Raw genomic sequence first — 18,200 nt, forward strand, 5'->3', positions numbered from 1 at the left:
TCGCCGATTGAGCTCACTTTTTTTATATATCATTAGTCTCTGTCGTGCATGACATCGCGTCTGGCGAAGACATCACATCTCCATTGTGTGTACGTGTGTGCTCTCGCGATGTCGGTCTCCAAGGTGACCTTCTTTCATTTCGTGCGCGTTCTTTCTGAGAGTGCCTGCGTGTGCTTATTTTCTTTCTCCGATAGTTGTTTGTTTGTTGTTTATGTGCCCGATGAAGCGTACCTTGCCTGTTTACGCCTTGACTGCGCGCTCAAAAAAAAATAAAGGTTCGACGGAGTCGAGGCGGCGGTGCGTGCCAAGAAGTCTCTCAACGGCGCCGACATCTATTCCGGATGCTGCACCCTCAAGATCGAGTACGCCAAGGTGAGTCCCCTGCTTCTTTTTTCCCGTTCTAAGCATGCGATGCTCGTCGAGGTCGCGTCAATCCCTTGCGGCATATCGTTTGGCCAGTCTGAAGTCAAGCCAAGCCAAGTGCGGATGCTCGCATTACGTCTGCGCGCCCGACTGCATGCCTTGTCCTGTAATTCTTGGCGCTGTGATGCTTGCGGCTTTGGGATTGATTTTGCACTTTTAAGATATACCCTCCTCGGTGGTCTAGTGGTTATGGCGCTTGACCCCTGACGCGAAGGTCGCGGGGTCGAATCGTGGCCGCCGCGGCTGCATTTCGATGGAGGCTTCTTCTATGCCGTTCTATAGGGGATGTCGTGAGCGGCCATGATTGCTTGATGACGCTTTCGGATTACACGTCAGATCGGCCAGACATCGCGCTAACATCTTGTTGCGTTTTGTTTAACTACAATACCTTTGCAGAAAATTTCAGTCGCGTCAGTGTTCTCTCAAAACAAAATGGTGAAATTACTGTGAGTTAATGAGTTTCTAACTGGCTATACTTTACACCAGCAGTACAGTAAAGCGTGCAAGTCACTGTAATATTAAGTTTCTATGTGTATGGCACAGTTGTGCGTCGTAAGGAGTAGCTACCGGCGTTGTCTATGATGTATACTTCTCCGGTAACCCATAAAAACGTAAACGGTAAGGAGTCTACGGAACAACTAAACTTGTCTGATGGTTTCGACCTCGCTGCAGAGTGTAGTAGGTATTGCTGCGATTTATATATTGTTTGTGCGCTCCGGGTCCAAGTTATCGTGGAAAGAAATGGTCACACACTTAAATACAGCGAAGAGCCATTCACAAAAAGCAAAAGTTTAACCGTTGCGTAACTTGCTGTTCGAATCAGTGTTTGCTTAAGCAGTATGAAGCTGACACACTGATAATACCTGCTCCAAGTAAGCGTCAGACGAATGTTTGTGGAATAGCTTAACGCCGATACTATCTTACATTCGATTACCTACAGCATGGTAGAGTGATTAATCTGCAGCTTGTCACTGTTTTAGTCAATCAACTGTGACGTGCCAAGAAACGATCACGCGACTCCACAGCTGCAGGTGTAAATATGATTTTAACAATACGTTGATGAGGACAAAGCGTACCGTTGTGCGCGTAGCGCACAAGCCAGCGCGGGCAGCAGCTGCTGCTGTCAAGACGCCCCCATTGTCTAATTGTGCGGAAATAAAAACACAAAAGGCTTCGTCGTCGTCGACTCTTCTTCGCGAGGAGTGTTTTCTTGGCACGTATTATTAGCAAGCGGGGTCACGAGCAACGCTTGCCTTAAATGACTGCTGCGAAGTAGAATGCGAGGATGAGTGCTGTCTTTCCTCGCCTTCGCTTCCGCTTAGTGGGGAGAGGAAGTGCCTGATGGGGAGGAGGGGCCGCCTATTCGAGATTGCACCCAGGCTGGCGCATCTCTCTCCCCCGTTTGAAAAGCAGATGGGCACACGGTGGCACTGGTGATCGAACCGAGTACCTGCCGAATGGACCTTTTTCCGGGTAGGCAGTGCGGATGCGCGCCGGTGTCGACGAAGCAGACGCCATGATTTTTGGTGGCCGAAACGCGACGATGGATGGATATATGGGAAATGCGGATTCAGCCTCTGCTCGTGTTTTAGTTCCGGGTCCCCCTAAGCTCATTCGTTGTTTAGTACCCCCCCCCCCCTGCAAGGATAGTGCAAACCTGAAAGAGTACAAAAGAACTCGGGATCTTGGACACCCAAGAGGCCAAGGGTTCCCCGCCACTACAAAACTCTCGAATAGTTTGGAACTCTCCCCGCTTTCTACCGTTCGCCAGCAGCCGGCAACGAGAGTACAAAAGAATGCGAGCTTGAGCGCGCAAGCCGCTTGGGGGCTCCGGCACTAAAACTCTCTATTGTGTCCTCCTCACGGTATTCGCTACGTCAGGCGGCTAGCCAGCTCCATAATACCGCCTCCCATCGAGCGGCGCCGGAGTTCACGCCGAAAAGTGGGAGTAAAAATAGCCGCCGGGGATAATTACTGGGCTCGTAAATGTGTCGGCCTCCTCTTTAATATTCTTATTTTTCTTTCGATTGCACCCTAGGGATTGTTTTTTGGCGCCTCCCTCTTCTGCGCCTTCGTCTCATCTTCATCTTCTTCGCTCGCTTGTTTAGGTTCGTGAAAGATGCAAAGAAAGTGCGCTGACACCCCCCCGCTCTCCTTGCGAATACATTCTTTAGCTACTGCGTTGCACTGTCAGCGCTTGGTTATCGTAGTCTTCAGTCATGTGATGTAGCGCGGCTTCTTACGACGTTGTCGAGCGCGCGCGTCTCACTTCCTTTGTCGCGGGTTCGAATCCCGACCGCGGCGGCCGCATTTCGAAGGCAGAAGAAATGCTAGAGGCCCGTGTACTTAGATTTAGGTGCACGTTAAAAAACACCGCAAGGTCAAAATTTGGCGGAGCCCTCCACTACGGCGTCCCTCTTTGTGGTTTTGGCAGTTCTAGCACCCCAATGTTTTCTTGTATTTATTTATTTGTTTCATTTCTGAAGGTCATTATATCCATAATGGCGGCGAGACCCTCCTTCCGAAGGAGATAGCATTCTTGTCTCGTTTATCATTTTTATTGACTCTTGGCAGACTGAGTCTTCTTTTTTTTTCTGTTTCATTGAGATGGTGGAGTATATATATATATATATATATATATATATATATATATATATATATATATATATGGTGACTTGAAGAACGAAACACATTTTGGTTGTCAGCGCCGTGGCCTGTGTCCGTTCTTCGTTCTGTCGTGATAGCGCTGTTTTTCTACGTGCTTCGACGTGATTTTTCGACGTGTTTTTCACTAGCCCTTCTTCTATTTCGCTCATTGTCCCTCTCGTAGCATCGTCGATTAAAAAAAAATTTAAAAAGCAAGGTAGGTGGAAGAAAAAATGCAATAAAAAGTGCTTTTACTGCTAGCACACGTTGGGATATAGGGGGGCCCCCGGTCGAAGATCGTATATCCTGGTCGAAAAAGCACGCACCGGCAGTTTTTTTTTTTTTTCTTTCTTTCTTTCGTGTCAGTTCATAGGCCATCCACGAGTGCCGGGTTATTACGGAGGGTCCGCTGGAAAGTAAGCGTGTTTTGAACTTCCTCTCGTAAGCGAGCGTATATAGGTAGGCGATCGATGAACCGATGTGAAAAAACAGCAACACCCCTCTGTGATCTTCTAGCGCTAGTGATGTTAGCTACATTGCAGCGATTTTTTTTTTCGTATTTATGAATTACAATTTCACAATACCGAAAAGCACCACTCTTACCGCGAGAACACGCGCCATAAGAAAATACCGCTGGCGACTCTGCCTTGAAGTTCCTGTACCCGCTCGCCGTGACGTCATAGGTTTTTCCGGCGAGTGCTCGGGCCTACGGTTAGTCTTTCATCGTTAAAAATTGTTTACATCGTGTTCTCGGGGGCCAGAAGTTTTAGCGTAGAAGTTTTCAGAAAATTTCATCAAACCAGTGCGGCCAAAGCACGCTAAAAGACTTTGAAATTGGTCGCGCCACTTTTACGTTCAGGCCAGGCTCGTTGCCCCCCCCCCCTCGAATTTTGGTTAAGTAGGTGTTTTTACCAAAAATAAATAATGAAAATAGGTGTTTTTCTCAAATAGTCATGGTTATCAGCAACCCCCCCCCCCCTCCCAAAAAAAAAAAAAATTCCTGGCTACAGGCCTGGTTGACTTTCATTCCCTCTTCTAATAATTATCCTGTGATTGCGAAATTAATGACAATAGAGTTTCGAAAGGCCCATTTATCATTCTAAACTGATTTAATGTTCAATTTTAGTGTCCATTTAAGTACTGGTACCAACGCCGTACATACTGGTAAGCAGTTGGTACTGCATGCTTGAGTCCGCCGCGGTGGTACACTTGTTGCGGTGCTCGGCTGCTGACCCGAAATTCGCGGGTTCGATCCCGGCAGCGGCTGTCGCATTTCGATGGAGGCGAAAAACTAGAGGCCCGTGTACTTAGACTTAGGTGTGCGTGAAGGAGCGCTAGATGGCCTAAATTTTCCGGAGCCCTCCGCTACGACGCGCATAGTAATCGTATCGTGGTTTTGGCACATAAAACCTCTCACATTATTATTGTTGTTAATGCGTAGCTTCAGGTGTAGCGCACAGAAAACGGCGCCTGACGACGTAAGACACGATGACGCCGCCCGGCGTCTTCCTGTTTTCTGTCGGTATTGCGCGCTAATCATCTCAAGGTATCTGGTGTGTTGGTTCACCGCGCCAAAGTTGCCTGTGGCTGCTGCACCATTGACGTCAGATTTTCGCCGAGAGGGCGCCGCGCGTAGAGGTCTGGCGGCTGTTCCGCCGCTGCACGGTGGTAATTAGGGTAACATTGATATCTAACAATTATGGTTACTTTTCATTTATAGAACTTCTTTGTAGTCACGGTGTTGCCCCCCACCCCCATGCAATACCCTTCAAGTTAAGGCATTTAGGTTAATAAGGTATTAAAACAATATCTTGCGGACAACCTTAATGAGCTCATTCCGATGTCAGCGGTCTTTGCCGTCCGACATGTAAGGCGGCTCTCTCTTCATTGCTGAGGACACGTTGTTTTATTGACTGTGAGCCGCTGATCGCGAATTTGGTACGGGAAGAGAAGTACGGACACTACGCAAGTACCAACTAGCCTTGTCAACGAGTTCGTTTAAGATACATTTGTTTCATTGAGCTTGCGTTCTTCGGTAGCCGTGTGTTCGTCGCTATTTCCAGCAGCGCAGTGTCCCCCGAACACACTGGTGTCGCCTCCCTTGAGCTGTCAAAATTGTAGGCGTAGGTGGGCGGGCTTGAAAGAGGGCAGAACAGAAGGTGGCGCGATGCTTTTAGAACGTACCGATCACCGATTAGAGTTGGGACAGGCGTGACAGGGTATGGGGTCCTACCTGATCAGCTGGCAGATTGCTGAGACCACCCTCTCTAAGGCTTCAAGAAGCATCGGCCGAAAAGATAAGGATGGAGCATTTTGATGGAGCCGTGCTGGAAAACATCGCTACGTCAAAGGAACAAAAAAGAAAAATGGAAAATTGCACTTTTTTTTTTTAATCTTAGTTTCTTGCTAAAGTGTCTGCGTTTGCCGCCATTCTTACGTCCCAAAATGTCAGTTTTTCTGAAAGGGGCCGCAGAAGCTTAAAAGCACGTCAGTGTGGGAATCGATGTTGCCGGTGAGTTTTGTTTGAAGCCGGTGTCAGACGCCCACTTAAGTATAACACTGCGAAAATTTTATGAAGCGCGGAAAAGGAAAAAAAAAAAAAGCATTCGAGTCGCGCAAGCGACGTCTAGCGCCCCTCGTTCTTGCCGCTGTTAAAGGAGTGCTTTTTTTTTTTTTTTTTGCAGGTTGTAAGCACTTCAAGGTCTAAACGCTTGACAGGTTCCATCGCGCATTTCGTATGGTGACGTACGGACGGTATATCGTTTTATATCAATAATGTGAAAAAAGCACGTATATCCGGATTACAATGCTTGGCTAGTGGTTAGTTCATGCCTGAAATCAGATACTGGCGCAAAAACTGTACGGAAGACCTGACCAGAAAGAGCGCCGACTGGCAACTGATTTTATGAGACTGAAACACCCAAGAATATATGCACCTTTCCAGCGAGGGCTTCTTGGACGTCGCCTTATTCCCCTGTACTCCCTGTATTCCCATATTACCTTTCAACTCCCGTGCAACTGTCCCGAAAGGAGGCGCTCCTACTTTCCGATGGAAAGCTCAATGCAGCAGTGATGACATGCGCATCTAGTGCAGTAGTACACATGCAAATATATATATACAGGTGGCCAAGCCAACAAAGCCAAATTGGTGACGTGTATCTGGAAATTCATTACTGTGCAATAAGACCGAGGGAACACCGATACAGGCTTCGCCCTTTTTCGTGGTAGAATACGTTCACGCAATTCGCGTGTCAGTGAATGCCTGCTCCTACCAAGCAGGCGCGTGTGCCCAATCTGTGGCGGGCAGATGTGAGAACTACGCACACTCTATTTCGATTTCCTCGTATTCCCTCTGCCCGTCTCTTGCGTACCGTGTAGCCCAGTGGAGTATCAGGCTTATAGGCCTTTTCACAGGAGAGAAAAAGCGCCGTCATGCTGTGCTGCGCGCGGAGTTACAATGGCTGGCATCGCAGCCTCGGCAGTGCGTTTTTTCGGGGATCACGCCTATTTAGCGTAGCCCAGAGAGGGTTATTGCGGCGCCCAGGGAGCCATCTGTTCAAAAGGTCTATACACCTCTTCAAGGATTTTTCCTTTAGTGCCTCCATTTCCCTTCCCCTTCCCCCCCCCCCAGAAAAATAATGCACTGCCGAGGCAGTGACGTCAACCTTTGCACTCCCGTGCGACAGTCCAGAAAGGAGATGCTCCCCCTGCCCGAAGCTTCTGAGGCCGACATCTGAGAACCTGTCCGATAGTTACTTGTCCCTGTTTGATTGCATAACCAGTAGCGGAGCCGAATGATACATTGATGTCAATTTCTTTGTGAGCGGTATCGATGTACGTGCGTCGGTCAATTAGAAGATCCGCTGAAGCCGGCGCACAGCTTTAATCCCTGGCTCGCGCACGTTTTGTTCACCTTTTTTTTTTTTTTCTTGCTGTGCTGGTGGTTTCCGGTGAACCGGCGGCGCATAAGGATTATTTTGGGACCCACGTTTCCCGCGTGCCTTGTTTCACGCCGCGTAATGACTTAGTGCCCCGCGGCGCGGTGGCAGCGGGCTTTTATTTATTTTTTCTCCACCAAAGTCCTACCCTCCAATTACCACCGCGCGGACAGCTTCATTATGGTACAGCGGCGCGAAGAAGCTAGCCGGTCGAGAGAAGGCCGCCCTTTCTGTATACGCTATGCATAACAGGCGCTGGCTGGCTAGCTCGTGAAGCTGGCCATAGTCACTTGAGGATTCTTTTGTTGTTCCCAGTCCCGTCTCGTCCAGCCTCGGTCGGTTCTTTGATGAGAAGAAAGCGTCGCACATGCAAATCTTGGGAGGCTGAGACGAGAGGCAAAAGTTAAGAAAAAAAAAGACGCTTCATGTGCGCTTTTCACTTCCGTTAATTGCCTCGCGTCTTTTCTTTGGGACGCATCTTTTATTCTCCGGTCTTGTTCCTTCCTCTTCGCGTTTCTCTCGGCTTCTTCGATTTCGCTGGCTCTTCGTTTGCTTAATCGAGGCGAGAAGATTTGCGCATCTGCGCTTGTCTTGACCCGCTGAGACTGTCTGTCTGTCTGTCATCTTATGTGTGTCTATCCTGCTTTATATCTATCGGTCTATGTATCTATATACTGTCTCTCTCGGCGCAGCTGTGGTCACTACAGAACCTCCCGAGGGGTCTTTGCAACGTAATTAGGCTACAGCACGTAGCGCTCGCTCTAGTCTCTTTTGTTTCGACCACGTACGCCATCGGTTCGGTTCGCCAGCTCCGATCTAGGGGCGCATTGACGGCGCGCGTGTGAGCTGTTTGCAGGCGGTACGGAGGCTTTGCGTAGGCTACAATACTCCGGAAATGCATTAATCTGCTGTCATGGTTTATTAACTATTATTTTGGATAGTTTACTGTCTAACAGCACTATGAAATTCGCCGCTTCAAGCGATGATATGCTGCTGCCTGAAACCACCTTTAAACGCCCTGTGACCGCTTGTTGGCGTGGTAGTTTATTTACTTTAAAACGAAAACGGCGTCGTTTGACACCGGTTGATCTTGCTCTGCGGGGGTAAAATAACGCGTTGCTCAGGCATTAGTGTAGAGCGATGGGTAATTGAGGTTTGAATCGCCATATTACTTGGCATTTCCGCTCGTCAGGAAGATTTGCTCGGCGAAGCTGTGCTGGTTCAAAACAGTCATTATGCAGCAGTGATGATAAAGTTACTTGAGGAAATGTCGACAGTAAAGGTAATCAATTAATAAATGACCAATGAATACGTGATTGCTGTATGTTGATCCAATTGCATATCTTTGTTATCCATTATCATTTAATTGTCAAACGTATTTGGCAGAACACCTGAGGCAAAAGATAATTTAGCAAAATGACACTTTGATAAATTTCAACACGTAAAATAGCCATATCCCTCTCCGGCTCTACTTGACAAGCGAAAAAAAACTGAATATACATCACAAAGAGAAACGAAAATGTCTCAGTTAATTGTGCCTAATACACCAACACACGATTTCAAAGGGGGGGGGCACACCAGCACGAACCTGGTGTGCCCCCCCCCCTCCTCTGGCTACGCCTGCACAAAGGAGCCAGGCATTTCGCGTGAAAGCGCTCAAAGAACGCCGCATCAAATCCCTGCCGACCACCGCCACGTTGTAGCCAGGTCTCGACACGCACCCTCGGCGTGAAAATGGTGGACAGCGCTACGAAAACTGGTTTTGGCGACAGGAGCTCAGTCAAACGATGTCTCCACTCTCTACGGAGGGGTGGGCGAGGAGGACATCGAGGCACTCTAAGCACTCATAGCCCGCGGCGCCCCCCTGGCTATCGACGGGCCGACTTCGTTAGCGCGCTGATTCTTCGATTCGTGCCGGGGAGGCGAGGTCGACGAAACAACGGGGTGCGGTACTCGGACGGTGCGCACTGGCTTCTGAGGCCGTGCGCCCATACTCACGTTAGACGGCTGGATAAGGCAGCTATGTGGGCAGCGGGCATCGTACGTCTCGTTCCAATTCTTACATAGCCGGCAAATTAGACAGCATTGGTGACAATTACGATGCATGCTACTTTGCCGTCCAAGATGGCTGTCGGACAGAGAGCTAAAAACTAGGGATGGGCGAATAGTAAATATGAGGTTCGAAGCGAATAATTATTTGCTCAAGTAATTTCGAATCCTGTTGTTCGAATAGTATACCTCACATACTATAAAGAAAAAAACTAACTTGCGCAGTATATTTAAGAATTGGAACCAGGCTTGTGTGAATGTTGCTTTTATGGTTTGAAGCGAAGTGGGAGCATCTGTATATAGTAGCAGGATTTGAATAGCAGTAGGATCTAAGTTATAAGTGGTGAAATTGGTTACGTCTTAAAATTTCATACACCTAGGGCATATAATCTCCTGTAACAGGCTTTTGAACTTATAAAATAAGTAATCGAGTTCGAGGTAATACGTGCGATTAACCTTGAAGTGTGGCTTCGCGGTGATGAGGATTTTCCCTGAATAGGTTGTTTCTTGGCATAGCAACCCACGCTGCAGTGAAACTACCTTTACAGGGTTTTTACACGTGGTCAAAGATGCGTCTCTTCGTTCACTTCAAATAATTCGAAATTTCGAATTCATTTAGTGTCTAAACGAATTCAAATACTGTAATATTTGTTCGAATATTCGAAGTGCTTGAACATTCGCCCATCATGCCTACTTAAAAACTCTTGAGACGGCCGATGGCTGAAAGCAAGGCGTAGCCATGGTTTGTTACGCGCTTATAGTGTGAGCTACGCTGAATTATTCACATGTTTCAACACAAAGGAATTTAAAAGCATGGCGATTTTTATGTGATATTCTTAGCTTCCTGTAGCCGATCCGGGCGCAGCGCCCGTGCAGCCGGAAGTGAATCAGCGTCTCCAGGCATAGTCCGTACTTTTATTCCCGTCTCGGAAATATATAGGAAAAGGGGAGGAGGAACAGAAGAAAGAGTACACGATGCATGGGCGGCTGCCGTGTGCGTTTCAGATTACGTCAGAGTGATAGCACTTCCTCTTGATGACGCGAGGTGACGTCGCATGTCGTTTTCGACAAGTTCGAGTGTCGGTTTGCGACATAAAACTATAATCAATCAATCAAACAAACAGCCGCTGTGGCGTCATCCTGTTTCTTTTCTCTCTTTTTATCGCCGGTTTCTGGGATGCCTATCAGTCACGTTGCTATGCAACCCTCTGGCCCCCTAATTCCAGCGTTATTTGCGAAGCTGCTACGATATGTGCTAAAGGACGATATCGCAGAAAAAAGTGTGCGTTCTTAGTGTTTGTTTCGTTTCTTTGTTCTGTTCTCTGCACTTGACAGTATGCCCGTTTACGTGTTGGCACACACACACACACACACACACACACACACACACACACACACACACACACACACACACACACACACAGGCGCGGTGCGAGAGCGCTGTTTGCTCGTCGTATAAGCTAGCTATAGCTGTGTGCCCAGAGCGATACGCGCGTCCCGTGTGTCGACGGCTCGGGTTGAAGATCGAGCACGTATTTTCTCCGGATAAAGCACTCCCGCTCCTTTCCTCTACGTGATTCCTCCCGACAATGCGTTCTCCGTTGATCCCTCGGGCGCGGGATCGCGGCGCCTTAAACGGATCACGCGCAGTCTCGAAGAAAATCGGCGCCCCGTAGAGGGCATTCATTTCATTTTATCTCAGTCCGCCTTTTCAAACGAAGCTTTTTACGAGTTAACACATCTCAGTGGTGACGGTGGCGGCGTCGTACGCGAAAAAAACCCGGCGCCGGTGAGCGTACAGATATGCGGCACCTCGAACGTGCGCTAGTCACGAATGCATTTCTATGCGCAGTTTCCCAGTATGATCGTGCTCTTACAAAAATAGATAGACCGCCTATAGACTGTTTAAGCCAATTTTTAGATAGTCTATAGACTGTCTAGATCCGTTTTTGTAAGGGTGGGTTTGTCGCCGATCAGCCGTTTCTGATATGGCAATCTGATCCTTTAATACCGGTGTCACGCGGGAACTTTTGATCGCGATCAGTGCTGATCTAGATCGGACTTCTTGATCTTCGGATTTGACTTCTTGATCGCGATCAACGGCTTCTACACGGTACAGCCTAATCCGGATCGAGTTTGGCGCAGACGTCGGTCAGATCGCGATCGTCTTGATATCCCGATCGAGCGTGCTTGCTATTAAATGTGACCGTCTAGCAGCACCAGATCCGGATCGGCCCTGATCGCGATCAAAAGTACGCGTGTGTGACACCATTCATTATCGAGGTCACTCGTGATTTTCAGTTTGCCACATTCGATCGTTGCCTGAATATGAACGCGTGACCGTCGTTGTTGCCCGTAGCAACTGAAGTGTTGCGCTGATAAGCGCGTGGATAATGGTCCCGTTCCCGGCATGGGGAATGGAATAAGTGAGGAGGGAACATTGCGCAATGCGATGAGAAAGAAAGTAGCAGATCAGCCACACACACGCCTAACTTCGCCTGCCTTCATTTTCCCTGTTGGGAAGTGCTCCTGATTTCCCGTGCTCCTGATTTTTTTTTTTTTTTGATCTAGGCAATGTTTGGTCCCGACGTAGTTTATATGTGTAATTTTTCGTCCGCCATGACTAGACTATGGAATTTAGTTTTAGACCCTGTGTATCCTCCGTCAGCGCCGGAATGCGCTTCCTAAACCCCAATTTACGCCCCATCGCGCGGCTCGCAGCAAAGTAACCGTTATTTTTTTGTGTTCCGGAATAAGCGCCTTATCGGCGTAAACACGGTCGTCTTTCTCGCGCTGCCCTGATTTTAACGGTTTCGGTTCTTCTCTGGCGCCTTGACACTTTGGTCCTACGCCATGCCTCCCTCCCTCCCTCCCTGGCACGTTGATGCCCACGCCGCCCCCTTCACGCGCATGCGCGCGCGTCGTGATTTATTCGCTGTTGACTGCCGGCGACGACGACACGTCGGCGCTGCGTAGGAAGAAGAGAGGGATGGGATTTCTTTGGCCGCGTCTCAAGCGGCCACGACTTTTCTATACTTCTATTTTAATTCCCGTTCCGCTCACCGCGAGCCAGCCGGCTGGCCAACTGCGCCGCATTGTTTGCCCCGGCGTCGCATGCATGCAGGCGACGAGCAGCACGCAAGCGAAGCGCGCGCACAAACGCGTCGCTTCCTCCTCCTCTGTCGCGTCTATTTTTCATGGCGCGCGCTCTTTTCGCGCTTGGCTGCGTGCTTGGATCGGCTTCTCCCGGTCTCGTGGCGGCGAGCCCGGTTGCCACCCCGGACGGTCGTTCGCCGGAAGAAAGTCGCCGAGGGCGTTGGACGCGCTGCACGAAGGCGTCACTCCGTCAATTATGAACGCGTTGCGAGTGTCCAGGCGGAATACGTTAATTAGAACTAGCGGTGAAGAAAGCCAGGGAAAGTATAGGGGATGTTATTTTATAGTAAATGTGAAGAAAGTAAAGGGGAGGAAACTTGCCGCCGGCAGGGACCCGAACCTGCGACCTTCGAATAACGCGTCCGATGCTCTACTACTGAACTAGCCCTTCAAATTCTTTTCTTTCGTTCGAGTTGAATACAGCGATATTTTTAGTACATAAAGAAAATACCATTAGGAATTACTGCTAGAGGGGCACAAGGTTTACACGATAGGTATGGTGAAGTGAAAGATGAAAAAAAAAAAATCGAGGAACCTAAATAAATCGCGAATAACACAATCAGTAGCAATATCGAGATAAGAAAACTAAATATCAGGGTTAGGAAAATGATAAATCTATTTGTTTACTTATTTTATATATTTTATTCAATTAGGCCCCGACATAGGAGCATTGTGTGTGTGTGTGTGTGTGTGTGTGTGTGTGTGTGTGTGTGTGTGTGTGTGTGTGTGTGTGTGTGTGTGTGTGTGTGTGTGTGTTTGCGCGCGCGCGGGGGGATACATATAGGTAGGTCTGATCTCAGAAGCATAACATCATTGTACAACAGTTAATACATGCAAGTAGTATCTACAAAACCTTAAAGGGACCGACAACTGGCCAGAACGGTTGATTAGATCCTGGTGGAAATGAAAAGGCCGTGAATTATAGTGACAGATTCCAGAATACTTTTCGCGATCTGAGTAGGATTTATATTTTTAAACCGCGTTTAAAAGTAACAAAAACCGGTATGCCGCGCAGCCTAGCGCGAGCGCCATGAACCAGACGTATGCAGTCTTAAGCACTTCGTTGTACGTAGTCTAATGCTTTTACACGCACCAGAACGAGGGCTGAAAATTTGAATATATATGTTATTGTCAATTCCCGTTTGTTTCTGAGGTAAAAGAAGTAAAGCATGAGATGCGGCGCTGCTTTCGTGGCTTCCAGGGAAACGGAGGCTGCGGCGCATGCGCGCGGCGTCCGGCGGCGTTTCCCGCGTAGCTATAGACTCTCGTCTGCTCTCGTCGTATCGGACTTTTGAAGAGTAGCACGCGAGTTTGCGCTGCTGCTCGCAAAATGCCATCGACTTACTGTTCTGTTGGAGGATTGCAAGTCGTAGGATACACCAGCACTGCTGGTGTATCCTACGACTTGTTTCGTTTTCGAAGGCATGACTTGGCTTGGCTTGACTAAAATGTGATAAAGCGACCTGTGTACGGCCAAAGTACTTCTATAAGAAGCCCCAGAAAAACGCTATAACTATTGTAAAATAATTTAGTAGGCTAGAAAGCAGTAGTCGCGGCACCGCAGGCTTTGCAGACGTAACATTGCCTTTTCATACTTAGGGCATAACTTGTCACCACTGCTGGCGTATAATCGCTATCGCGCTCACCTCTCACGGTTTGCAGCATGTGATATTAAGACTGCATAATTGCCGCAGATCGAAAAACTCTGATTATAAATGTTTTACGGCGTTCTCCGCGTTACCACTCCGTGATTAGAAGCTCTGACCGGTAAGCTTCCCATTGCACTCAAGAAAACGGGTACCACAAAAGTTGGTTGTCGGTCCCTTTAAGGCACGTTGCATTTACAACGTGCTCTCGGATTTTTTTATAATTTCACCAATCAGAATCTAGCTCAAATGTTTCGACAAATCGTTGACAATCTTGTCGCAGCAGGACAGGTGCGCAGTCCGCGGTATTTCGTCGTTCTCTTTCGCCAGGTGGCGTTTCGAATCCAGAGCGCTGCATCGTTTTTCGGGCGCTCGTCGGAAAAATATACGGCCAGCCTGTTTTGCACATTGCGTCGGCGGCGGCGGCCACACGTGCCGTATGGGCTCAACTTCGGCTCTGGCGGCGGCGGCGTCGTCGTCGTCTCGTTTGGTATGCGGGCACGTTCTCGGGGAACGCGAGAAACGGGCTTCGTGCTCTCTTCCTCTTTCTCTTCTCTCTCTTTCTCTCGCTCTCTCTCTTTTTTCTGGAGAGAGAGAGAGGGAGGTGCCACGCATTTAGGAAACAGGGTAGACCGCCGCTGCCTTCATTTGCATGTCCTCGAAGAAACGGCGTTCGGTTTTTTTTTTTTTTTTCTTTTACAATAGGCTGAATAACAAGTTGAAAAAGAAGGGTGGAGTGGGGATATGAGGCAATTTTCCAATGCTGCCGTCGTTTTCCTATGTGATGCGTTCCTTCGAGGCTGTGGCATAAAAATAAATAAAATAATCTGCGGGGCTTTGTTGGGCTGTTAGATCGTTGCACTGAGAAACAAAGAATAAAAAATATGTAGGAGCGCGCACGGACAACACCCCGTGTCGACGCTTTCAAACGCGAGCCGGCCGTTGCTGTTTGATCGGATTGGAAGAAAGGTAACGTTATTCTGAGAAGTCGTGCGGATAAAGGGAAGAAATGACGTCCTTTTTATTGAAAAGTAGTGCCGCTGGGCAGCGGATGCGGAGCTTGAAGTTGCATAAAAAACGCGCTCTAATTAGTGTTATTTCTAGCTCGGTGTCGGACCCCTTATTTAGCGTGCATATTAAAAGAAACTTCGGCGGAGTTGGTGGATTGTTTCCAGTTTCCCCCGTGCTCACTACGTAACGCTGGGCTTGGATTTCGTCGTTTATACTTTTGGCTAAATGCATAAAGTGAACCATTCCGAAACTATACAGCATTGCGCTGTGCCTTTTTTTTTTTTTTTTGTTAGCACTCTCAACAGTAACTCCATTGAAGGGCCGTGCACAACTACGAATGCTGACAACTGGTTCGCAATCGCGCGGTGACTCTTCTTTCAGTAATTTTCCTTTCGCTGTCGCTACAAACGGGTTGCGCGCCGTATGGATATAGACTAATCGCAAAATACTTCAAGGCAACTTACCCGTAGAACAAAAATTCATGCACAGTGACGGTGCCTCCCGGCGTCGCTAGAATTGTTACGCGCAGTGTGGCGAGGACGTGGTGCACTACCTTTGTGCATGAACTTGTGGCGTGTAGGGAAGCTGTCTTGTAGATATTGCAACTCGTGTATTCGCTGGGGCCACGAGGGGGCGGATGCTAGGCTGAAAGCACCACTCTGTGGATTCGTTTTGTTGTACGACAACTAATTAAGGCGCATTATCTGCCTAAGTGTCGTAGGACTTGGTTGTTTCAACGTCGCTATACGAATTGGGCCAGATAGGACACGAGACAAGAAAGGGCGTCTAGACGAAACGATGAAGGACGCCGCGAGCACGGCGACCACGTCACGCGTGTCCCGGTCTTCCTTGCTTCCTTTCGCGTGACTTCCCGACCGAGAACTTCTCTGCCACGCGCCGGTGACTCGTCCGTCCGTGTGACGCCTTGCAAGTTCTTACTCTGACCATCCTTTTATGTGCGAAGCCGTGCGCCTCACTACGGCTAACTCGCAACCCCTTGGCTATGACAAAAGAAAAAAACAAAAGGATTCGAGATAGGACAAGGGACATTGGAGGGAGTACCGAGTTGACGCCGTTCTCTCCGTTTTCCGGTGCAAAGCGGCTCCTTCCGTCGCCGCTTTGTGTTTTCGTCGTCTTCGTGGTGCCGTTGCGTTCCGCCTCCGGTCCTCCTTTCATCTATCCTACTGATTCGCTTCGCTGCCGCCCCGGTCTCTCATGAAAGATTCAAGGGATGCCTCTGCGCTTCCTCCCGATCGCATCCTTTTTTTCCGTTCTTCTCTGCAGCCGTGCTCTGGATGCGGAAGCTGCCAAGCTTCCTCCTTTAGCGCCGTATACGTCCGAAGGAACACCCGAAACTATGGCGAGATCACGGTCGTTGCTTATTCGACCCCCTCCCCCTTAGTCCCTCAATCTCCCTCTGTTTCTCTCCGAAGACATCTTCTTGAAGCTCCTTCACCCACTCTCCGTAACGCGGTGGGACTGCGTCAGCGATAGTGGTGACGACAATTCCTAACCGAATTCATCATGTCTCCAACAGAGGCCTTCCGTATATCAAGCCATCTAGCGTGTAAGGTGTATGCAATGACGTCATTGCGGCAGCCATCTTGTCATACAGCCAGCACAGCGAAAAAGCGTGCTGTTCGTGCTGTTTATCACCGTTCAGTTTGCGTTGAAGCGATAGACAGCGCGAATGCCGCTTAGCATCACTGCAGCGGCCGCGTATACTTCGTTCAGTTTGCGTTGAAGCGATAGACAGCAGCGACTGCAGGAGCCGCGTATACTTACGCCAGCGTCTTCTTGTTGAGTTACGCTACGGTCGGATGCTAGAGGGAGCTGCTATTATAGCCTTAACTTCGTGTAACATTCCAATTTGTTGCTATCACATTCATTGCTTCGCCCTTGCGTCGAAACCGACTTTTTCTTTTTGTGAACGCTCTGGTATGGGCAGCGGCCGCTGCGCAATATTACCCGACATTCCCGGCGGTCCTCTTCGGACCGCTCCTTTTAACAAAAGCCGTGTCACCGTTCCCTCCCTTTCGATGTCCCCGGGACGTCGCCCTCTCCCGAAGAAGACCCTCGTATATACTGGGACTCCACATATGCTGTTCTCATATGCTTGGAATAAAAACGGCGCAAAAAGACAGAGCACCAGTAAAAGAAGGGCACAGACAACAGCGCTGTGTCCTTCTTTTACGGCCCTTTGTCTTTGGCGCTGTTTTTTTTTTTCTTTATATATAATATTACTTCAAACACGTCGTGCCAGCCGTACAAGCATCCACTTGAGAACATATTCTCTCTTCTCAGCTTCCATCGTCGCCGCCATCGTCGTATGAGTGATACCGGCCAGCGATTTTAATAATGGCGCGCCGCTACGTGAGGTTTCGGCCGCCCCTCTCTTAATGGCGCTTCAGATTAATTCCGCGGCCTTCTCCCCAGCGTGCTGCTGTTCGGCGCGCCCGTGTCGACATCACGTCAGGCCCGAATCTTTTCCCGAACTTACTCCATTTCTACATACGGTTGTATAACTGTAGTTTAGCGTACGTCTGCTTCTTCGGTTCCGCTTCAGTGCGCCGCAGTTTTTCAATCCGTAAAGAGCCGTCGGTGCCACTTCATTACTGCGTATTCGTGTGGGTGTGTGTGTGTTAGCGGCCGTCGCCTACACATTACCCTTGTCCATCGCGCTAAAGCACAAAAAACAAATAAAAAACTGTTGCTCTCTTTGGTGAATTCCGACGTGCCACATACGTAACTCTCTTTATAAATATACCGTACGTTAAAACTCGGCTGGCGAGTCTTGCCTCCAAAGACTCTCCGAAAGGACTATAATCATCCCCGAAGAGAGTTAACGTATATCTTTAAAAGGAGTTTATACGGCTAGTCAGGACTCGCAAAGTGGAGTAAGAGGCAGTCATTTTCTCTCTCTCTCTCTCTCTCTCTCTCTCTCTCTCTCTCTCTCTCTCTCTCTCTCTCTTTAATATTTATGCTTTCTCATTACAAATGGGAGTCTCGAAGCCGCGGTCTCTGCCGTTTTTCATTTATACTTTTTAGTATCCTGGAGTCGGCTGTTTGTTTGCCTCAGTATTTCTGATCTCTCGAACACGCGTTAATGTTTGCTTTTTCTTTTCTTTCTCTTTTTTTTTAAATTTCTTTTTCTTTTTACACTCCCCAAATGCGTATTATCGCATCTTCAGTGTTCCAATAGTGTCTGAGCCACGGTGCGCATGAGGTGCCATTCTATACACTACCGTCGTACATTCACAATAACACACCATAAGGGACAAAAAAAAAAACAGCGCTTCTGTTGCAAAGGCGGCCGAAGCAGCGAAGGAAA

At 48.6% G+C, this 18,200-nt stretch overlaps 1 protein-coding gene across 5 annotated transcripts in view; it reads left to right on the forward strand.

Annotated features, from left to right (window-relative positions):
- Positions 1-18,200, forward strand: part of LOC119374805 (heterogeneous nuclear ribonucleoprotein L) — a 166,273-nt gene that overhangs the window by 114,434 nt on the left and 33,639 nt on the right. For all 5 annotated transcript variants that reach the window (XM_037644988.2, XM_037644989.2, XM_037644990.2 and 2 more), the window contains exon 5: positions 276-372. In XM_037644988.2, coding sequence (XP_037500916.1) covers positions 276-372 — 97 coding nt within the window. The remainder of the gene's footprint in view (positions 1-275; positions 373-18,200) is intronic.

Source organism: Rhipicephalus sanguineus, chromosome 11 (genome assembly GCF_013339695.2).
Source record: "Rhipicephalus sanguineus isolate Rsan-2018 chromosome 11, BIME_Rsan_1.4, whole genome shotgun sequence".
In the NCBI taxonomy this organism is placed as follows: domain Eukaryota; kingdom Metazoa; phylum Arthropoda; class Arachnida; order Ixodida; family Ixodidae; genus Rhipicephalus; species Rhipicephalus sanguineus.